General features: G+C 40.2%; 2 protein-coding genes and 1 pseudogene across 3 annotated transcripts in view; 1 reads left to right on the plus strand and 2 right to left on the minus strand.

Annotated features, from left to right (window-relative positions):
- Positions 1 to 13,847, minus strand: part of CHP1 (calcineurin like EF-hand protein 1) — a 36,721-nt gene extending 22,874 nt beyond the window's left edge. The window contains exons 1-2 of the mRNA XM_055436197.2: positions 13,547 to 13,847; positions 7,125 to 7,197 (exon numbers count right to left, since the gene is read on the minus strand). Coding sequence (XP_055292172.1) covers positions 7,125 to 7,197; positions 13,547 to 13,613 — 140 coding nt within the window. The 5' untranslated portion in view covers positions 13,614 to 13,847. The remainder of the gene's footprint in view (positions 1 to 7,124; positions 7,198 to 13,546) is intronic.
- On the minus strand, positions 1,795 to 2,171 carry LOC148776478 (large ribosomal subunit protein eL39 pseudogene; annotated as a pseudogene).
- A 484-nt stretch (positions 13,848 to 14,331) lies between the features above and the next one.
- Positions 14,332 to 21,983, plus strand: part of EXD1 (exonuclease 3'-5' domain containing 1) — a 47,674-nt gene continuing 40,022 nt past the window's right edge. The window contains exons 1-2 of one of the 2 annotated variants that reach the window (XM_055436915.2): positions 14,332 to 14,518; positions 16,612 to 16,796. In XM_055436915.2, the coding sequence (XP_055292890.2) occupies positions 16,664 to 16,796 (133 nt within the window). In that variant the 5' untranslated portion in view covers positions 14,332 to 14,518; positions 16,612 to 16,663. Of the gene's footprint in view, positions 14,519 to 16,611; positions 16,797 to 21,983 lie in introns of those variants that run through there. The other variant, XM_055436918.2, reaches the window with a different exon arrangement.

Below are 21,983 nucleotides of genomic sequence, written 5' to 3' on the forward strand. Positions count from 1 at the left end.
AGAAAATATGAGAAAACTGAGTCATGATGGTCCAATAGCCAACCAACAGAAAAGGCATAAAAATCAATAAGAAAGATGGGGAGGAAATAAACAAATAACAGAAGAAAACTTTCCAGCCAAAGGACACATTTTTAGATTGAGAAAGTTCACCTGATACCGAGCAATGAATAATGAAAAATAACCCACAAAAAGATACAATTTTGTGAAATTTCAGAACATCAGGAAGATATATTTGAAGCTTTCAAGAGAGTAAAAAAATAGATTACCTTCTATAATAAAAGAATGAGAATTAGATTGGCATCATGGTTCTCACCTATGAAACTCCATTATGGAATGACTGAGAGCACTCTGTACAAAGCAAGAGTTTATCCAGGATATGAAATCATCTATCCTCTGGATAAAGTCAAACAAGAAAATGAATCTCAAAGGCACTCAGTTTTTAAGCAGATAAATGGCTACCACTTAGGACACAATTTCTTAAAAATTATAGGTTATCTTTTTAAAAGTGATATATAACAACACAGCCAACAAGTAGTTTCAGTAATAACCTCCTTGCAGAGTTTAACTGGTCTATACTGCTCCCTAGAATCAATTTAACCTGCATGACTTAATACTCAGGAATATTTTTCATCATAGTATTATATCAGAGAAAGTATCTGACAAAGATCCAATGTTAAACTTGCTCAATGCACAGGATATTTTTACAGTCAACTTTTAATGAGGTATAACATACATACAGGGAAGAGTACAAATCATAAGCATTCAGAATGGTGAAGTTCCACCAGTGCAGATTATACCCGCACCCACGTCAAGGAATTAATCACTATCATGACCCAGATACTGTCCTTCCTTCCTTCTTTCATGCTCCCTTTGTGTCTATCTGCTCCCCAACCCAAAGGGTAGTCATTATCCTGACATCTAACCCCATAGATTAGATCAGTACCAAGGATATTTAAACAAAAGATACCTTCTTTGTATTCAGATAATGACCAGGCTCTCACTTTGACCTGACCTACAAAGGAACATTTCAGGGCATCTTATGGATCCAGTTGCCTTTTCAAAGGTCACTTTCACTTTTTCAAGGATATTTAAACAAAAGAAGCCTTTGTATTCAGATAATGACCAGGCTCTCATCTTGACCTGACCTACAAAGGACCATTTCAGGGCACCCTGTAAGACCCAGTTGCCTTTTCAAATACCAATTTCAATGGCAGAGATAGAAATATTTCACTCAAAATAATGGCACCTGAAGAAAGTAAGATTTGTGAAGTTATAGTATATGAAATATCAATCTAAGATTACCAATCATTTTAACTTAATACCTATGGGTAGGCCATGGATGTAGTGTTTTATAAAACATACTTTGGAGTTGAACCTTTGAAAGCACTTTGTTGAAGCTCCATTTCTAACCAAAGCCTTCCATACTTTCTGCTTCATATTCCCACACAGACTGACACTTTTAAAAAAGGAGTACAGAATGTCTTGGACGGTACAGTATAGTCTCTCATTCTGGAGAATTTGGCTTCAAGTCCCAGACATAGAGCATCTTGGGAGAGGGAAGTGAAGAAAGTATGGAAGAAAAACATTTCTCCTAATAACTTTCTTAGGGAAGTGGGGCCTGTTACAGGTAACAAAAGACTGGAGGTAACTTATATTCAGCTGAGTACCCTGATGGGTTCTTGAAAGGTCAAGATAGGACTTGAGCTGAGTCTGGCACTAAAGGAGACAGCTAAATCACTCTATTACCATAAAAGAATCTGGGGGAAAAAAAGAGAATTTTGAGTTTACCAGGTATTCTCTTTTTTTTCCAATGTTTCATATTTATTACTGAGTCTCGGATTGATAGTAAGGAAATAAGAAACATCAGGAGCCAAGCATTACAGTAGTGATGTTCTCACTGTGATTTGGCTGCTTAAAAAAGTGGTCTTAACATGTGTGCCACTTTTTATGTGAGGCTGCTTATGGACCCAGCTTGGTTCTTCTCCAGTGTCTTCTCTTGGAGTTGTACCTGATTTTATTGCCAGTTTTCATTCGAATCCATTGAGGAATGGGACGATTCTGCTTTTGTTTCTTGGCCAGGAATCGTTTGATCCTGAAAGTCTTGTGAGAAGACATGGTGAGGCGGGAACTCAACCGCACATACGATGGCGGAGAAGAGAAAAGAGGTTTACCAGGTATTCTCTAAGGCTGGAGGGAGAGAAAGGGGAAGACAATCTAACAAGATGGCCAGAGGCTGAGATGGCCATCATCAGGAGGCACAGCCAGTGTGAAATTCCTGACAATGGGTAGGTACAACAAAATGACTTACATACTTAGTTGACCCTTGAACCTGGTTCCATCTACATGCAGATTTTTTCAAAAGTAAGTATCGTAGTATTACAGGTCTGTCATTGGATGCCTCTATGGATGTGGAACTGTGTACACTGAGGGCAGACTACAAGTTATTCTCAGATTTGACTGTGCAGAGGGCCACCATCTCTAACTCTGCCTTGTTCAAGGGTTGACTGAAACATGCTAGTTGTTTACTATGTAGTACAATAGGGTAATTTTCTCTTGCACTCAAGGTGGCTTGGGGGTTTTCCCACATTTTAATCTACATCCATGACAGAGATCAAAGCACTGAATTTAGAACAAGTACTTTGTAAAGCTGAATACAAAAAAGTCAGCTAGATCTAGGTAGCCATGAAATAAAAAATTACCCCATCACTTCCTACCACCTTTTCCTCTACCAAGAATTTGTAGAAACCAGAAAAGAAACAGTGTCTAGTGCATTACAGGTATTTAATAGATATGCATCAAATGAGTGAGTTCTCTGGCTTTCCACAGAGTGTGAAATTGAGCAAATATTGCCTATATTTTAAGGAACAGGTAACACTAGCTGACACATGAAAAGTTTCTCCTTTTCTGAGGAAAAACAGCTCCTTTTATAAAAGATGTTCCATTTTTTTCCCAGCAAACCACGAAAATGATTAAAATATACACATTTACAAATCATCTACTTTCTAGAAAAAAGAAAAGGATACAAAACTAATGTGAATTCTGTATCTTCATTTAATGGTTAAATCTTAATTTATAAGGAAGACGTAATCCCAAACTCAGGTAAATTATTCAAGTATTTGGGCTTAAGGAAATATAGATATTCTAGTCTGATTTATTTTTCAAGTACAAATATATATAGTCTCTTCAGCAAATGTTGCTGGAACAGCTAGATATTCACAGGTCCAAAAATAAGGTTTGACTCTTATATTTCTATCTATTGCCACACACACAACACTTTGCTTTGCTTGGGTTTTTTTTTTTCCCCACACTGCACAGTATGTGTGATCTAGTTCTCCCACCAGGGACTGAACCTGCATCCCCTGCAGTGGAAGCAAGGAGTCTTAACCACTGTTCTGCCAGGGGAGTCCTTTTTTTTCCCCATTGGGTGTAAATACACCAAAAAATTGTGTGTGTATATATACACATAAGAAACTCAAAAATGAGTTTCTTGGTGGTCCAGTGGTAAGACTTGGCCCTTTCACTGCCAGGGGCCAGGTCCAAATCCTGGTAGAGGAACTCAGATTTCACAATCCACATTGTGTGATGAAGAATGAATCAAAGACCTAAATATAAGAACTAAAATCATAAAACTCTTAGAAGAAAACATAGAGGTAATCTTCATGACCATGGACTTGGCAACAGTTTCATAGAATCAACACCAAAAGCACGCACACCAAAAGAAAAGTTAGGTAAGCTGGACTTCAAAATTTAAAGCTAACCCTGTATGCGAGACAGCAAAATAGACACAGACGTATAGTCTTTTGGACTCGGAGGGAGAGGGAGAGGGTGGGATGATTTAGGAGAATGGCATTGAAACATGTATATTATCATATGTGAAACGAATCGCCAGTCCAGGTTCGATGCATGATACAGGTTGCTCGGGGCTGGTGCACTGGGATGACCCAGAGGGAGGATAAGGGGAGGGAGGTGGGAGGAGGGTTCAAGATGGGGAACACATGTACACCCGAGGCGGATTCATGTCAATGTACGGCAAAACCAACACAATATTGTAAAGTAAAAAAATAAAAAATAAATAAAACAAGGGGAAACAAACAAAAACAAAACAAAATAAATAAAGCTATGTGTTTCAAAAAACACTAGAAAGAGAGTGCAAAGACAATTCAGAGAATAAGAGAAAATATTTGCAAATCGTGTCTGGTATCTCAGATATAAGAAGAACTCTTAACAACAAAAAAGACAAACTCCAGTTGAAAAACAGGCAAAGGACTTGAATACGCATTTCCCCAAAGAGGACATACAAATGGTCAAGCAGCACAAAGATGCTCAACATCATTAGCCACTAGGGAAGTGCAATCAAAACCAAAATGATCTACCACTCACATCTACTAAAATTAAAAGAGAGACGATAAGTGCTAATGAGCAAAAAGTCTACAAACAATAAATGCTGGACAGGGTGTGAAGAAAAGGGAACCCTCTTGCATTGCTGGTGGGAATGTAAATTGATACAGCCACTATGAAAGACAGTATGGAGATTCCTTAAAAAGCTAGGAATAAAACCACCATACGATCCAGCAATCCCCCTCCTAGGCATATACCCTGAGGAAACCAAAACTGAAAAACCACATGTACCCCAATGTTTACTGCAGCACTATTTACAATAACTGGAACATGTAAGCAACTTAGATATCCATCAACAGAAGAATGGATAAAGAAGCTGTGATACATATACACAATGGAATATTACTCAGCCATAAATAGAAACACATTTCACTCAGTTCTAATGAGGTGGACAAACCCAGAGCCTATTATACAGAGTGAAGTAAGTCACGAAGAGAAATATAAATATCTTATATTAACACATATATATGGAATCTAGAAAGGTGGTACCGATGAATTTATTTTCAGGGCAGTAATGGAGAAAGAGACATAGAGAATAGACTTATAGACATGGGCAGAGGGAGAAGAGGGTAAGATGCATGGAGAGAATAACATGGAAACTTACATTACCATATGTAAAACAGATAGACAATGAGAACTTGCTGTATGACTAAGGGAACTCAAACAGAAGCTCTGCGACAATCTAGAAGGGTGGGATTGGGAGGGAGATGGGAGGGAGGTTGGGGAGGGAGGGGACATAGGTGTACCTATGGCTAATTCTTGTTGATGTGTGACAGAAAACCACAAAATTCTATAAAGAAAATATCCTTCAATTAAAAAAATTAAAAACAGTGCTGATGAGGAGAAATTTGAACTTGCATTTCACTGCTGGTGGGAATGTAAAATAGTATAGAGTTGTGGAAAATAGTCTGGTGGGTCTTCAATAAATTAAGCATAAAATTATCATAGGACCCATAATTCTACTCCTAGGTATATGCTCAAGTACATATGCTTAAGTTTATATGCTTAAAACATAAGTCCACACAAAAATGTTCATAATAGCCAAAAGATGTTAACAGCTCAAATCCCCACCAGATGATGAATGAACAAACAAAATACAGTCTATGCATACAATGGAATATTGTTCGTGCTATTTAGTTGCTAAGTCCTGTCCAACTCTTTTGCAATCTCATGGACTATAACTCACCTGGCTCTTCTGTCCATGGGATTTCCCAGGCAAGAATACTGGAGTGGGGTTGTTATTTCCTTCTCTAGGGGACCTTCTCCACCCAGGGATCAAATCCAAATTTCCTGCATTGGCAGGTGGAGTCTTTACTACTGAGTCACCAGAGAAACCCCAGATGGAATACTATTCAGCCATAAAAAGGAAAGAAGTACTGATACACACTATGGAAGAACTTTGAAAACACCATGTAAAATGAAAGAGTGAGTGAATAAAAGGCCACATACTCTATGATTCCACTTATATGAAATGTCCATAGAAAGAGGAATGGGAAGTGACTACTCAATGAGTATGAGGTTTCCATCTGAGCTGATGAAAATGTTCTAGAACTAGAATGCGGTAATACATGACTGTATTAAACTGTGTTGTGAATGTGTTTAATGCCAGTAAAAAGCACACTTTTTAATGGTAAATTTTATGGTATGTGTCTTTTGCCTCAAAAGTAAAATTAAATTAAAAAGACAAAGTACCAAGTGTGGTCTTTGCATATGATAGGTACTCCATAGTCGTTGACTTTAATGACTGGACAACATGATCGTGGTCAACTCCAGCTTCCAGCGAAGCCAGACATGGCTCTAAACAAACATGGCCCTATAGATTTTTAAGCTCTTCTGCCTGAGGATTATACACAAAGGCTTAGCAACTATATTCTTTCCCCTCTTATGCTAACCCACACCTGTGCTAGAAGCCTACATTATTTCTTGCCATCCACCCAGAAAGGCAGACAGCTTTGTTCTATCAGTCAATCAAAGCTGTAACAAGACACAGTAACAAGAGTTAGGCTACTTAAGAATTAGGTTGGGAGGTGGTGCTCAGGAGACATTTCACTTGACTATGACAAGACATTTACAAATATAAAATGACAGAGCTTTACAGTAAATCTGAAGTCATATACTCACTCTAGACCAGTTTCTCAACTTTGGCACTACTGAAATTTAGGAAGGATTGTCCAGTGCATTGTAGGATGTTCAGCAACATTCCTGGCCTTGACCCGCTAGACATCAGTAGCATTCCCCAGTTGTGACAATCCAAAATGTCTCCAGATATTTGGCCCCTCAGGAAAATAGCCCTTAGTTGAGAAACACTGCTCTAGATAAATATATTGACCACCTTATCTAACATTAATACATATAAACTGAGGTACCCTAGGGATTGGTTGAGTTGAGAAATTAGAGACCACCTTGGATTGTTATGGATCAGCCTCCTGAAAGCTAACATGTTTGGGGAAGGGCTGTGGGAAAATTCAAGCAGAGAGAGCTGAACTTCCCGAAGGTACATGTCCAGGACCAGAGTAATGGCCAATCAAACTAAGGGGAGTGGGGGTAAAGCAGCAAGCACCTAGTGATAAATGTAAATCTATTGTTCTGTTTAAGTACCTTGTGGATCAATAACACTTAAAGATGCGTGAAGAAATGGTCCCTGCTCTCTGCCTGCCAGATGTCAGCTCTCTGGATAAAAGCAGCTATTCAGCCACTAGCAGGAAATAAAAAAAGGAAATGCCTACCTGAGAGTCCCATTCTCTCCTTTGTCCAGGCTGGTGAATCGGCTGTAGAGGCGGGTGATCTGACTGTGGGAAACTGAAGAACACAGAATTAGTCGCAGTTGGAGAAGTTGTCCTCTGCTCAAACTGAACCTGAATGTGAGTGACCCTTTGGAAACCAGCTGCCCTTCTGGTCCCAGCTTACCACTAAATGCTTCAAAATCAGTAAAGTGGTGCGATGTGTCAACTAACTCACCTCTAGTGTGTCAAAGTAGAAAGAATGAACGAAGTTAGAAAATAAATCAAGAGTAAACAAAATTGACTCTCAGGAGTGAAGTCTAGGCTTAATTAAGACTGTGTTAAATGTCAGTTGGTTAAGATTTAACAAAACAAAGCTAAATTTAGTTTAAAAGGAAAGTGTGAAACTTTCACCTTTCAGAACCCTGACTTAGAAAACCTGAGCTTTGATCAAAAACACATCCCTATTAAATCAGTTGGTTGTTTCAGACTGGCACAGCTGGGTAGGTAACATGTGCTGAATTAAGGACTGGGGCATGTGAAACAGTATTTTTAAAATCTAGTTTACTTTTCCTCAAGCATCAGTGACTTTTATCTTTTCCCTCAGGGCTGATCTTTGGGTAAAAGATCACTACAGCCTTGGGTCAGCCTCTTTCTCTGCAACTGCATGAGCTCCACTGAGTTCCCAGTAAAGGAATGGGATCCAAGAAAGAAAATTAGGCAATCTGTAAAATGGCTGTGCTATCTTCAGATGACATCTACAAGGAAGTTACTTTGTTCCTCATTTTGCACTAACTCAGGTACAAGCTGACAATTAAAATGAGGCACTAACCACAGGTAGACAATGAAACTTTGAAAATGCAAAAAGGAATTTCTGGGAAATTCTCGTGGTAGACTGTAGATAGGAGGGGAAAATATAGTTATCAAAGGAGAAAAGACAAAGCCAAAAAGGGTGTGACAAGTGTGGACTTTGTCCTAGGCTGTACCTTCAGGGGTAAAGGGGTGGCTCAGGGAGTTCAGATAGTTGTCCTCCTCCCCCAGCTCATGCAACAAAAATCCACTCGCAGTTTTGGGAACAATGGGACAAAATTAACACGGGCACACACAGGAGAAACAGGAAGTGAGTGGCCCAAAGCTAGTATGAGAGGACACACCGGGCCAAGCAGTAAATTCTTCAGCCTCAGGTTTCAAGCCAGCCTGGGCTCTGTTCTGTACTAGCTCTCAAGGACAGCAGGGAGCAGAGGAGGAGGCAGAACCACCCGCCAGGGCAGAGCCAGCAGGAGCCCAGACACTGAGGAAGCAGGTGGGGACATTTCTGCCCGACAGGCAGGTGTGTGCAGCTCAGTAAACACTCCTCTGAGAGTCAGGCTGACAGATTCTGATTCCAATCATGGCACCACAGCTCACCAACGAGGGCTGAGTGAATGGGGCTGTGCAGTGAGCTAAGTAAGTCCAGGAGAGAAAAGTGCTTGGCCAAGGTCTGGTAAGCATGCCAGGTTAGCTATTAGCATCACTATTCTTTTACTGTGAGCCTGCAGGTACAATTTTACTGCTGTTCTAATTAATCTCCACCTTTCTCTTGATTCTGCCAGCCACAACCGTCTTCTTCAGGAACCTGAACAGGCTTTGGCCTCATGCCTCAAATGTTGCTCTAGAACTAAAGTGTTTTTTAGTTTTCATAAGTTGGTTCAGGAATGACTAACTTTCTCAAAAGATTTTTTGAAAAGACAAAATTTGTTTACAATATCAATGCCACTGTTTTCATGTCTTCATATATTACCCAATATGTCACTTGTGCACTTTACATAGTTATAATAACTTATTTTTCATTTACTAATTCATAATTTTTCTATATTGCTTTGGAGTGCTTTTTAATAACTTCATAATATTTAGCCCACGGGGTCAGTTTTTAATACTTAAGAGTATTATACTTCAAGTTACTTTTCTTTAACAATGAGCACATTCAAATTGTATTTCTTTTTATACTAGGTTTTTTTTTTAATTTGAGAAAACAATCTATCCACATGGTAAAAATAGTACAAAAAGTGTACATAATGAAAAGTCTCCCTAACACCCACATTCCTCAGTCTTCCTAGCCAGAGTCAAACTTTCTTAGGTGTGACAATAGTATTGTGGTTATGTAGGAAACAAATCCCTGTCCTCAGGAATACATGCTTAAGGCTTAAGGGGTGAAAAGTTTGGCTATCTGCAACTTTAAAATGGTTCATCAAAAAGAATATATATACATATATATATATACACACACACACACACATACAAAGACAAATATAGCAAAATGTTAACAACTGTTGAATTAAAATGTTGACTTATATGGATGTTCATTATACTATTTTAACTTTTCTGTATGTTTGAAATTTTTCATCATAAAAAGGTGGGGGGTAGGGTGGGGGAGGTACAGAGCTTTGCAAATTACTTAATCCCAAACCAGCTGAAAACGTTAGTAATATGTGCAATGCTCTTTCAATAGGAGCTAGGAGACAGCAGGCAGCAGGGTCTTCTGCAGTGATAGAACCCTCAGGCACTATGGCAAGGCAGCTGAGGGCCATGAATGCGTCCTGTATCATGAGGCAGGAACAGCCTTCAGTTGAACTTCCACTTAAATTCTAGTTCAGGAAATTATTCTCAAGCAGTTGCCATTGCCAGGCTTGTGCTCTTTGTTACAATTACAGAGAAATACACACTACTGCCATCATCACTAACACCCTTTCAAACAAACAGAACTTCACTGGCTTGTAGAACTTACTTCCCAAACCTGTTCAGCACCTTTGCCATATCACGTGACAGAGACTAAAAATAAATCAATTGGAATTTATCACTACTCAGTTGGCGTGAATTGTTCCTCAAGGATTATGTGGCTATTTTTTGTTGTAAAGGTTTTAAGTAATTCACAGCCAGGTTATTGCATATAGTTAAGTGAACTAAGGGTGGAGATTTCAGAAACTCCCAAGACACTGTGACCTTTCCCCTAGTGACAGCTTTTACTCAAATGACTTTAATTTGTGGAAATGCTGAAGTGTGAAAGAAGGTAACAGAACTAAGACAATATAGCAAATTTTTATGCCAACTCATGTTTTTAGACAGTGTTTTTTTAAAACTCTTGGACATATCAGGATTTCTACTCCTTCCAAAGTTTTATTTCTTAAAATTGGAAAAATCTGATTCCTAGTCCAACGTCCCCTGAAAACAGGAAAAGTGTAAAATACTGTCACCTCTCCAATTATGTACTAGACATGGTTTTTATAACTAGCAATATGCTAATGGTGTTTTCGCAATGATTGTTACCTACAGTTCAAAATGAAAATAGCTAACACCTGGTGCTTATTACATACCCAGACACTATTCTAAGTAGTTTACCTAATTTTTCTCATTTAATCCTCACTAGGAATTCTATAAAATAGGTACTATTTTTATTCTCATTTACAGATGATGAAACTAAAGGTGTACAAGGAATTCTTACTTAGAAGTTCTTTTCTAAATATTTAAGAGATTACATTTCAAATACCAGATAAACTAGTCATATATGAGTGAGTGAGTGAAAAGTCGCTCAGTCGTGTCCGACTCTTTGCGACCCCATGGACTGTAGCCCACCAGACTCCTCCATCCATGGAATTTTCTAGGCAAGAGTACTGGAGTGGGTTGCCATTTCCTTCTCCAGGGGATCTTCCCGACCCAGGGATCGAACCCGGGTCTCCCGAATTGCGGGCAGACGCTTTACCGTCTGAGCCACCAGGGAACCCCAGTCATATATGAATTCTAACCAATTTAGACTTACAAATACAAGGTTTTCATACTGCATATAAAGTCAATTTTACTTATTTATGGTACATTTTCTTCTGGCAAAGGGAGCAGTGAAATGTCTTACTTGTTCTTAATTTGAAGTGTTTTGGAATAACAGTTCCCCAAACTCTTTATAGAACAAGAAGCAGAGGAAAATCAGGCTAATTTCATCACTCCACCCCACCCTCAGGTGTTTGCTGTTTATATTCTTCTAAACCTTTTGCATCATGCTAAGATTCCTGCTTTAAAAATCAATTCTGCTGATGGTCTCTAACTGGATAAACTGACAGCTCAACTCCCAAAGCAGAAGAATGACAGCGTAGCAGGTCAGGGGAGATGACTGGAAGCCACTCAAAATGCTCTAGCTTAATTTATCCAAATCTAATCCATTGATGCATATATCATGGCCCAATTCCTATCCTCCTCAAGGCCAGCTCACAATGACTGTTCCCTGAGTTTCTGGAAGGGTTGCTACACAATTTCAGGTATCTTATGTTTGATGCTAATCCTAAATCTTGTGGGTTTATCTCCATGACCTGGTTGTGGGCATCTTTTGTCACTACCTATTTTGAATACCCAGTATCATACTGAGTATGCTGCTGCAGCTGCTAAGTTGCTTCAGTCGTGTCCAACTCTGTGCGACCCCATAGATGGCAGCCCACCAGGCTCCTCTGTCCCTGGGATTCTCCAGGCAAGAACACTGGAGTGGGTTGCCATTTCCTTCTCCAATGTATGCATACTTGCTAAGTTGCTTCAGTCGTGTCCAACTCTGTGCGACCCTATGGACAGCAGCCCTCCAAGCTCCTCTGTCCACAGGATTCTCAAGGCAAGAATACTGGAGTAGGTTGCCATTTCCTTCTCCCCGTACTGAGTATAGACATTGCAAAAATTCAATAAATGCTTGTTTCATTACGCTTTCTGGCTCAATATGTTCATTTGTCCTGGTGTGGCTGAGACTCTCCCTCAGGCTTGATTCTCTTTTTGGCAAGTAGGAAAATAGCTCTGCAGGAGTACTCCATTCTCACAGTCACACAGTGAAAAAAACCTAGAGTACTAAGGCAATTGATGCCACTTTCACTTGGTCAAATGTAATAAAACCAGAATGGGATTACTGCTTCCTTCCTCTTGAGGGAAAAACAGCTTTTTCCCACCAGCACTCTGGTTTATACTCCCTCATTCTGTGACTCTTTATTTTAAGAAAGAATGCTTTAACTCTGGTGTCACCTTAGACCTAAAGTAGTTCTTATGTTTACAAGTGTGGCCAGAGGTCATAGCCACAAGATGTAATAAAATGCTTGCTGAATCCAAACCGTCTATGTTTCTACTCTTGGAATCAGAGTAAGTAATAAAATGACCACAAGGTCAAGTGGCTAAACAAGTACTGCACATTATAAACATCTACCTACTTTCTTGTCTTCATTGGTAGGTGGTGAGCTCCTTAAAATCTTTATAGAGAGGCTTAACGACTGTAAGTTAGGAGATGCTGAAAACAGTAAACCAATCTGACAAGGGATGAGGCTAGATAATATCCCTTCCAACTTGAAGATTCTAGAAAGCTGCTCTATCAGAAAGCATGGGACAGTATTTATTTAATTGATCTCAGGTCACCCTTGCCTGAGTGATTCTGAGGTTCCCCCAGCACTCAATATTATCTGCAAATGAATCACTGAGTTACTTTGTGGCCATCTCATTATCAAAAACAGAAATTATGAAGACTCAGAGCCCAGATGCTTACATAACTCATGTAAAATAAAAGAGTCATAATGGATTACTGAGAAAATATTGTATCCATTATCAAGGGCTACACAAATGTACCATGGTGTTTTACAGGGTTTATGAATTCACAAAACCCTGTTGCCCCTTTCAGATTCACAGGAAGAGATTAAGACTATAAAAATCGGTTCCTCTACAAATTCACTGAGATTTTTGGAACACATCCAATTTCCATGGCGACTGCATGAAATACATCAGCATAGTAGAAATCAATATATGCGAAATTAGGACAGCCAGCATCCTCAGTGTAAATAAAAAACTGGTAGTCACAACATCTGCACTTTTTCTCCGCAAGCTCAGAATGAAAGAAGTCTCATACTCTCAGACCCCTGATTCTTTACAGTGTTCCACCACCAGTTCACGTCTTCCAAAACCTTACTACACGATCTCACATTCTGGATTTATTTTTCCAGTTGCGGCAAGAATTTGTCTGATTTCCCATATTGTCAGTGGTTTTAAATCCTTGAGTAGAAACGTCACAGGAAAGAAGACAATGTTTTCTACAGGACCTATCCAGAGTTCCTGAGTTTAAGTTTGGTACGAGGAAAGACAAAGGAAAAGAGTTCGGGGACTTTCAAGAGCAGGGGACGGAGAAAAGAGCGGGATCAGTGATTTACTGGTGATCGTGACTCCGGTCTTTGATGAGAAAGGGAGCCGCACAAGAGCCAGAGTCCCACCGCGGGTAGCCTTAGCTGTAAGAACAGGTCCTCCATCATCCCCGAAGCTCCAGCACTGGAGGATGCCTAGGAACCCCCAACCTCTCGGCACCCCAGCTCCAGATGTCAGCGACAGCCGCCCTCGGTCCTGAGGCCAGCCGGAGGCGCCCGGCCGCGTTCCCACCCGCTACCCGAACTCACAGCCAGTTTCCTTCTTGATCTCCTCGAGCTCTTCGTCCCGCAGTAACGTGGAGGCCCGGGACCCCATCACCAAGCCGGGAGCTCTGCTGGGAGCGGGGGCGCCTGAAGCGACAGCGGCGGTAAGAGGGAGGGACGAAGGGGAGGAAGGGCCGGGGTCAAAGAAGGGAGAGGGCAGTGTTTCTACTGCGGACTGGGAAGGGAACCCAGGGGTGGTGCGCGGCGATGGGCAGGCCAGAGGCCCAGCCAATTGGGAGTGAGGCTGCGCTCAGCGCCCGAGCCGACGTCGACGTTCCTAGCTCCAGCCCCGAATGAATTAGCCCGGCGCCCGGCCGGGTCTAACTAAAAGCGGACCACGCCCCCGGAACCATGATGCCACCGGTCTTAAAGGGGCAATGCCACGCTGGCCCTAGCGCCCGCAACTAAAAGGGCAACGCCATTGACCCACTGTTTTACAACACACTGACCTGTGGCAACCTCTTTCTCACAGAACTCTAACACTAGAAATCCCACCCTACAGTTAGTATGGATTGCGGAGAGAAACAAAAACAGAGGCAAAACGTGGCTTGGTGGAACGCTAGGGTGTGTCTCCTGGGAACTGCATGCTGGGAGTGGCGTTGCCCCTCTTCATTTTTTCCTGGAGGCTCTCTCTCCTCCAAGCCGCGGGGGGCGCTCGCGAGCCAGTCTCGGGCCGCGCGCCGATTGGCTCCTCGGAAACAGCCGGCTTGCGTCGGCTCCAGTGTCAGCGGCGGAGCTGCGCTGACTTTTCTCTAGTTGTTTTCGGGATTGCCCTCTGGTAACTGCTACCGAGGGTTTGGAACTTGCCGAGATTTCTTTCTTAAAAGCAGTCCTTCTCTTTTCAGTTCAAGACTGAAGCTCGAGAAATTCACCATTTGGCTGAAATAGGCACAAATTTCCCAAATTTCCGTTGGAGGAAAAAAAAAAAACCTAACGGCGGAGGACAGACTTTCTAACGTATGGCGCCGTTTAAATTTATCTTGCCTTAAAAATGAGGAAATTTGCATTTTGTTCTTATGGCATATTTTTGTTTTCTTGAAAACGTTTAAAACCACCTGTCAAATTAGTACACCTTCTCAGGAGAACCAGTTCATTTGCTGTGGCTTCAATGCCTTTACACCCCTTCGCCGCCCGTTACTTTGTACCAAACTGGTTTCACTTCTGACAGATCTCACTTAGTACCTAAGCCCTAGAAGACTGTCTTAGCGGTCTGGTAGTCAACTTAGGTTACGGAGGTTCTAGTTTTAGTGAGTTGTTTTCATGATTAAAGACTTGCTCTCCTCTGACTTTATGATGTCTGCCTTCATAAGCAGAGGGTGACATGTTGCATATGCCCGTCTCGGCCACATGAGCTTCTTTTTATCTTGAGAATATAAGTACGGTAGAAAAGTCTGTGTTGTCAGCCACTTGAGTGTCCGTTTTCTGAGTGTGCCATGAAGCCCATGTCTGGATCCTGACCTTGCTCCTTACTAATCTTGAATCTTACCTTTTGCAGTTGTCCTCAGTGGAGCTTTCTTTGCTTTTTGTTAATGTTTTTCTGATTTACTTTAACATTTCTTAATTTTCCTTTTCCCCCAAGCATCTCACAAACTTATTTCTTATGTATCTTTTAAAAATATAAGTTAATTTTTATCTCTAGTAAGGGCTGGTTTTTCCATTTTTATATTCTCTTTTATTTCTGTAAAAATTCCCCTTTTGCTTGTTGGATTGACTGGAACAAGGAAGAATGAATTTTCCAGGCACTCTGGTGACTTCTTCTGTGTTCCCTCTGGAATTGTAACACTGGGTGCTGCACTCATCTCCACTAGGGGCCTGGTTTTAGTTCAGGTTGCACCAACTTCTAGCTGTATAACCTTGGACAGGTGTCTTAAATCTTAATTTAAGTCTCAGTTTCTACATATGTAAATTAGGCAGTTGTTGTGGGCAACAAATAACAGTTGTGAAAACACTTGCTAGACCTTAAAATATTAAAGTGTAAGTTATTTATCTGGTTAAAAACACTATGTAACTTCTCACCTTCTTCCTAGATGAATTGGGCCTTAGTTATTTGGTCAATGTTTTGTAGTTAAACTAAGTTGCAAAATTCACTAGTTGACTATTCCAAGTGTGATGAAGGCAAGCCGCTTTTAAATTTAAACCACTGTGGAGGAACACTTAGCTGAGGTTCAAAATACAAAGACATCCAAATAACAGGATTGTTCTAAAAGATCTTTTTTAAAAAAAGAATTCATCTTTTAAATTACAGTATTACACTAAGGAATGTAAGTATCTGCTGTAAATGATAGTTATTTCTGCAAGATAAAGTTTTTTCTTTGTGCATTTCTGCATTGCTATCCTTTTTATAATGAGCATACATCATTTTTACAAAAACAGTTTAATTTTACAAAACCATTGTGTGGCATGTGGCGGTTTAATCTGTCAGGCTGCACATGACTGGTTGGTTACATTACAGCAGCCCAGTCCCTGAGCTGTGGCTAGGGTGGGGTGGATGACCCTCAGAGTGACATGGCAATTGGATTGGTAATGCAAAAGTTGTGATAATTCTAACTCACTTATTCTTTGGTTGTTAACAGTGTGGAACTCTGGAAATGTTATTAATCTAGAAGAAGTTATATCCAGAAGAGATTTCATCCTGGATATTTCTGGATAAACAATTCATTGCAACATGTGTTGTCAAGTGTTTGCCAATATCATTTTTTTCATTTGAGCTTTTAGTTTTTTTGGCTGATGTTAAAATAGTGTATGTATATGCTATTGAAAGGCCTCTAAATGTTCTTCTTGCTCCATTTAGCTGAGGAAGGATAGGTGATATTAGGCCATTTTATAGACAAAGAAACCAAACCCTCTTTGCCTGAAGTCTTATAGTTTTAAGTTTCCCTTGTATAAGTTAGAGTTGATACTTGCAATGATCTTTTTCTCATTATAATTCTAAACAATAAGCAGAATTACTCAAATATTTTTATTTTTCTTGTCCCAAGTATGAGGAAAGGAAAAATAACCTCATTTCTCCCAAAATATTTAAAAAATCATAGATCTCTTTTATTTTCAAGGGTTTAGATATTAAAGAAGATTATTTGAAGACTCCTTTTGGAATCAAATAGCATGGATCTCAGCAGTGACTACCATTTCCTCAACCAGATTTTGTGGAGAAGAGTGAGACTCACATTAGTTTGTGGCATTTTTGAAGGAGTGCTGCAGCATGTGGACCCTGACAAGATTGTTGTTCTGAAGAAAGGTCTCATTTTATTTCTCATAATCTCCTGCCTTTTAGGAGACTAATAAGTGTGTTTGGGTGATGATTCTGGGCTCTCTTAGCAACTGAAAGAGTGGCATTATTCCTATTTTAGGGGAAAGGTGGGAGGAAGATTAGAATGTTATTTTCCCTAACGGAGCAATATGACTGTATATGCTGGCTTGTCCACCTCTGTACTTCAATTGACATGATAGTGGAAAACTTCAGTATTTAGGTTTTTTTTTAATTGAGCACATCTTTTAATTTCTCTCCATATGAACCTTGAAGTTAAAAATGAACACTGTATTAGATAGAATTGCTTTTGGCTTCAACCGACGAATTTCAAAGACAGTAAGGGTCTAATTTTGGGACACAAAGAAGCCCATTGGTAGACTGCTGAGGAATAGTGCAGTGGCTGAAAGATTCCAGGAGAGATAAGGCATCTTGTGCTCCTACTTGGCCACTTCAGTGATCACTTGTTACCCTCACGGTCATGGTGTAGCCTTTACACCTTCCAGTTTCAATTCCAGTTCCTTTATGAAGGATATAATTCAGGAACAGCCAGATGGAGGAGATTTATAGGGGAAGGTTTGTGGGAACGGGCTCAGAGTTTCTACTGTCTCTAAGCATACCACCCTTTTAGCCTCTTCCATGTGTTCACCTTGAAGCCTCAATGTAGAGTTTTTATTCGGTTAGAATATTGACTTGTTAGAGTAGTTGTACTCCTGTTAGAGTAGTAAGTTTCAAGTTCACAATTGAAATGTGTAAATGACATTTGAGAGATTAGTATTATTGTTAAGCCATATTATTAAACTTTTGTAGGCTAGGGTGGGACTATATCAGGTTTTTGCAATACTATTTCACTTGGTAATCATTTATTGAGTTTTATATCCCAGGTACAGTGCTGAGTACCAGGGATATGGATGAGAATAATGTGGTCTCTGTCTTTGAAAAAACTAGACTAGTAAGGAGACAGATAAACAAGTAGAAAGATATAATGCAGTGTGATATCCTCTGATAGAAGGACACACAGGATGCTATGGAAACACAAAGTTTCTAATTTAGATCTGAGACAGTGGGGACGGCTTCCCAAAGGAGGAATTGATGTCGGAACTGTGTTTGGAATTAGATGTAACTTCACAAGAGTTAGCTGGTTGGGAAAATCGGGGAAGGTTGTTTTAAGCCAATGGTTCTCAGACTTCATCTATATTTCAGAATCACTTGAAAGACTTGTTCAAACACAGATTGATGCCTCCCACCCCCTCAAAGAGTTTCTGATGCTTATGGTCTTAAATGGGGTTCAAGAATTTGTGTTTCCAAAGTTCCCAGGTGATGCTGATTCTGTGCTGGGGAACACACTTTGAGAGAACCATTGTTTCAGGGAGAAGTAGCAGCATATGCGAAAGTAGAGAACTGAAAACATGGTGCATTCAGAAAACATTAAGTATGGGGCTTGCCTGAGGTCCGGTGGTGAAGACTCCTCACTTCCACTGCCCAAGACAGTGGTTCTATCCCTGGTCAAAGAACTGAGAATCTTCATGCCTTATGGTGCAGCCAAAAAAATCCCAAAGGAAAATCTAAGTAAATTTCAGTGTGAGGATGTGGTGAGAGATAAGGCTGGAGAAGAGAAATAAGCATGGGGCAGATCAGAAGGACCTCACATGTCATAACATTTGGAACTTCTGAAAGCAAAGAGGAACAATCTGAAATATCTTTTCAATGGGAGTCATATAGATTTTCAAATTACTTGCCTGAAATTTTTAATGCTGTATCAGTTAGGATCCGTGCTCAGCTGCTAGAAACAGATTCACTTCTAGTGGCCTAAACAAATCATGTAAAAGAAGGCAGGTATCTCAGAGCTACTGTGACTCTCCCCAGAGTTGTTCTTTATCTTTCTCTTGCCTAGAAAATCCCATGGATGGAGGAGCCTGGTAGACTACAGTCCATGGGGTCGCTACTAGTCAGACACGACTGAGAGACTTCACTTTCACGCATTGGAGAAGGAAATGGCAACCCACTCCAGTGTTCTTGCCTGGAGAATCCCAGGGACAGCGGTAGGGTCGCACAGAGTCGGACACTACTGAAGTGACTTAGCAGCAGCAGCAGCAGTATCATCTTCACCATGTGGCTTCAAATCTCAAGGGCATATGGTAGTAGCTGGTGGAGTTAAACACAGGAGGAAGAGGAAAAATAGGGTAGGGTGTTGTTTCTCATCTTAAAGAGATGTCTTGGAAATTTAATAGACACTGCTGTCTGGGGAGAATGAGCACATTGGTAGCCTGAATAAATGGCACTAAGTAGATAACAGTCAGTAAATGCCACATGCTCGTTCAACAGAGTGTTCAATTCTGATGAAATTTTTGGTATATTTCTCCCTAGTGTTTAATTACATAGTTTTATTGTAGTTGACATAAGAAATTGGCTGTATCATATATGCATTTTTTTTAGTTAACAGTGTAACATTTTCTTATGTTATTTGAAACTTCAGTTTAATGGCTAAACATTTTAAAACAAAAAGCTTAAAAACAAAAAATTTTTAAATATTTTATAGTTATAAATTATAGTAAATTACAATTAAAATACAATTGCATATTTTATAATTATGAGTTATAATAAATTATAATTATAAAATACATTTTGATATTTTTTATATTTTATAATTATTATCTTAGGAATAGAGTTCCTAGAAGTGAAAATACTGGGTGACAGTTACAGATATTTTAAATGTTTCTGATGTATGTTTCTAAAAAGTTTTTCAAAAGGTTATGTGTTTTTACTTTGCTCCAAGGGACTCTTAAGAGTCTTCTCCAATACCACAGTACAGAAGCATCAATTCTTCAGTGCTCAGCTTTCTTTATGGTACAACTCTCACATCCATACATGACTACTGTAAAAACCATAGCTTTAAGTAAATAAGTATAAAGAAATACATTCAACTTCCTCAGGAATAGTTTTTTAAAACATGCCAGAATAAAATATCACTCTTTGCCTATAATACTAACAAATGCTGAGAAAAAATACACATTTGCATTTCTTAAAAACTCAAGGCTAGGTTATTTACTGAAATTCACTTACACATTACTAGTCTGTCTGTCCACGGAAATGCAAAAAATATTCCTGAGGAAGTTGAATGTATTTCTTTATAGTTATTTACTTAAAGCTATGGTTTTTACAGTAGTCATGTATGGACGTGAGAGTTGTACCATAAAGAAAGATGAGCACTGAAGAATTGATGCTTTTGTACTGTGGTGTTGGAGAAGACTCTTGAGAGTCCCTTGGACTGCAAGGAGTTCCAACCAGTCCATCCTAAAGGAAATCAGTCCTGAATATTCATTGGAGTGACTGATGCTAAAGCTGAAACTCCAATCTTTTGGCCACCAGATGCGAAGAACTGACTCCTTGGAAAAGACCCTGAATCTGGGAAAGGTTGAAGGCAGGAAAAGGGGACAACAGAGGATGAGATGGTTGGATGGCATCACTGACTCGATGGGCATGAATTTGAGCAAGCTCCAGGAGTTGGTGGTGGACAGGGAAGCCTGGTGTGCTGCAGTCCATGGGGTTGCAAAGAGTTGGACATGACTAAATGAATGAATTGAACTGATTTACTTATTTTATGTACTATTTGGGTAAAGCAGGGAGTGACATCACTATGATAGCAGTGTGAAGGAAACTTTGAAGTAGGGAGAAACAAGAGACAAGGAGAATAGACAGGGAACTATTCAGGCAATCAAGGGACCCAGTAAAGAGGAAGTAATGGGAGTCAGAGCTTAATCTTGTGAACGAATGGAGAAGACAGATTCTAGAAATGTTTAAGAGAGGGGATTAGTAATTTAGTAATCAATTAGATAGTCAAAGAGCAAAGGAAAATGACTCCTACATTTATGACTGAGATTTGACATATAATACTGTTATTGATAGAAATGGGAAGAGGAACAGGTTTGTTGGTTACTGCAAGAAGATAATGATCAGTTTGAAAAACCTTGCAGTAAGTCTGCCATTAGTTGAAAATTCGAGTGGACCTCAGAGAAATAATCCATATTGGAGAAATGAGGGATTAGGATGATTAGGGAGTGGATATGATCACTCATGGAGAAGGCAATGGCAACCCACTCCAGTACTCTTGCTGGAAAATCCCATGGGTGGAGGAGCCTGGTAGGCTGCGGTCTATGGGGTCGCTAAGAGTCGGACACGACTGAGCGACTTCACTTTCACTTTTCACTTTCATGCATTGGAGAAGGAAATGGCAACCCACTCCAGTGTTCTTACCTGAAGAATCCCAGGGACAGCAGAGCCTGATGGGCTGACGTCTATGGGTCGCACAGTGTCAGACACCATTGAAGCGACTTAGCAGCAGCAGCAGCATGATCACTCAAGGAGAAGGTAGAAGGTTGAAGAACATAACCTTAGGGACTGTCAGTGTGTAAGCTGCAAGCGGTGGTGGTAGAGGCAGCTGAGGAGACCAGAAGGAGCAAATCAGGGAGACGCTGGAATGCTGGTTATAAGATGTATATTAAAATCACTGAGGCCTGGGTTTGAATCCTGACTCTTTTACTAGTAGTGTGACCTTGAGCAAGTTATTCAACCTTTCTGAGCCTCAGATTCCTCCATAATGAAGATAATGAAATGCCTGTCTCATTATGTTGCTGCTGCTGCTGCTGCTAAGTCGTTTCAGTCGTGTCCGACTCTGTGGGACCCCATAGATGGCAGCCCACCAGGCTCCCCTGTCCCTGGGATGCTCCAGGCAAGAACATGGGAGTGGGTTGCCATTTCCTTCTCCAATGCATGAAAGTGAAGTCGCTCAGTTGTGTCCGACTCTTTGTGACCCCATGGACTGCAGCCTACCAGGCTCCTCCATCCCTGGGATTTTCCAGGCAAGAGTACTGGAGTGGGGTGCCATTGCCTTCTCCGCTCATTATGTTACTGGATAATTAAACATAGGCAATTAATTGGCATGATGCCTTGTTTAGGTGCTTAGTATGATGACTCTGGAAAGGACATAAACACTAAGAATGTCTTGTAAGTCAAGAAAGTAGAGAACAGACAGTATTGTCAAAGAATGCATGGGAGCCAAGTATAAGATAGTAAACTTCCGGGGGATTTTACAAATAGGCAGTTGGTGATCTTTGACCTCAGGATATATTCAAGCTTAGCTATTTAAAATCCTAAAAGATGTTGCTGCTGAAGTGCTGC

This window comes from Moschus berezovskii, chromosome 9 (genome assembly GCF_049115385.1).
Source record: "Moschus berezovskii isolate FMDL1 chromosome 9, NW_MosBer_1.0, whole genome shotgun sequence".
Lineage (NCBI taxonomy): Eukaryota > Metazoa > Chordata > Mammalia > Artiodactyla > Moschidae > Moschus > Moschus berezovskii.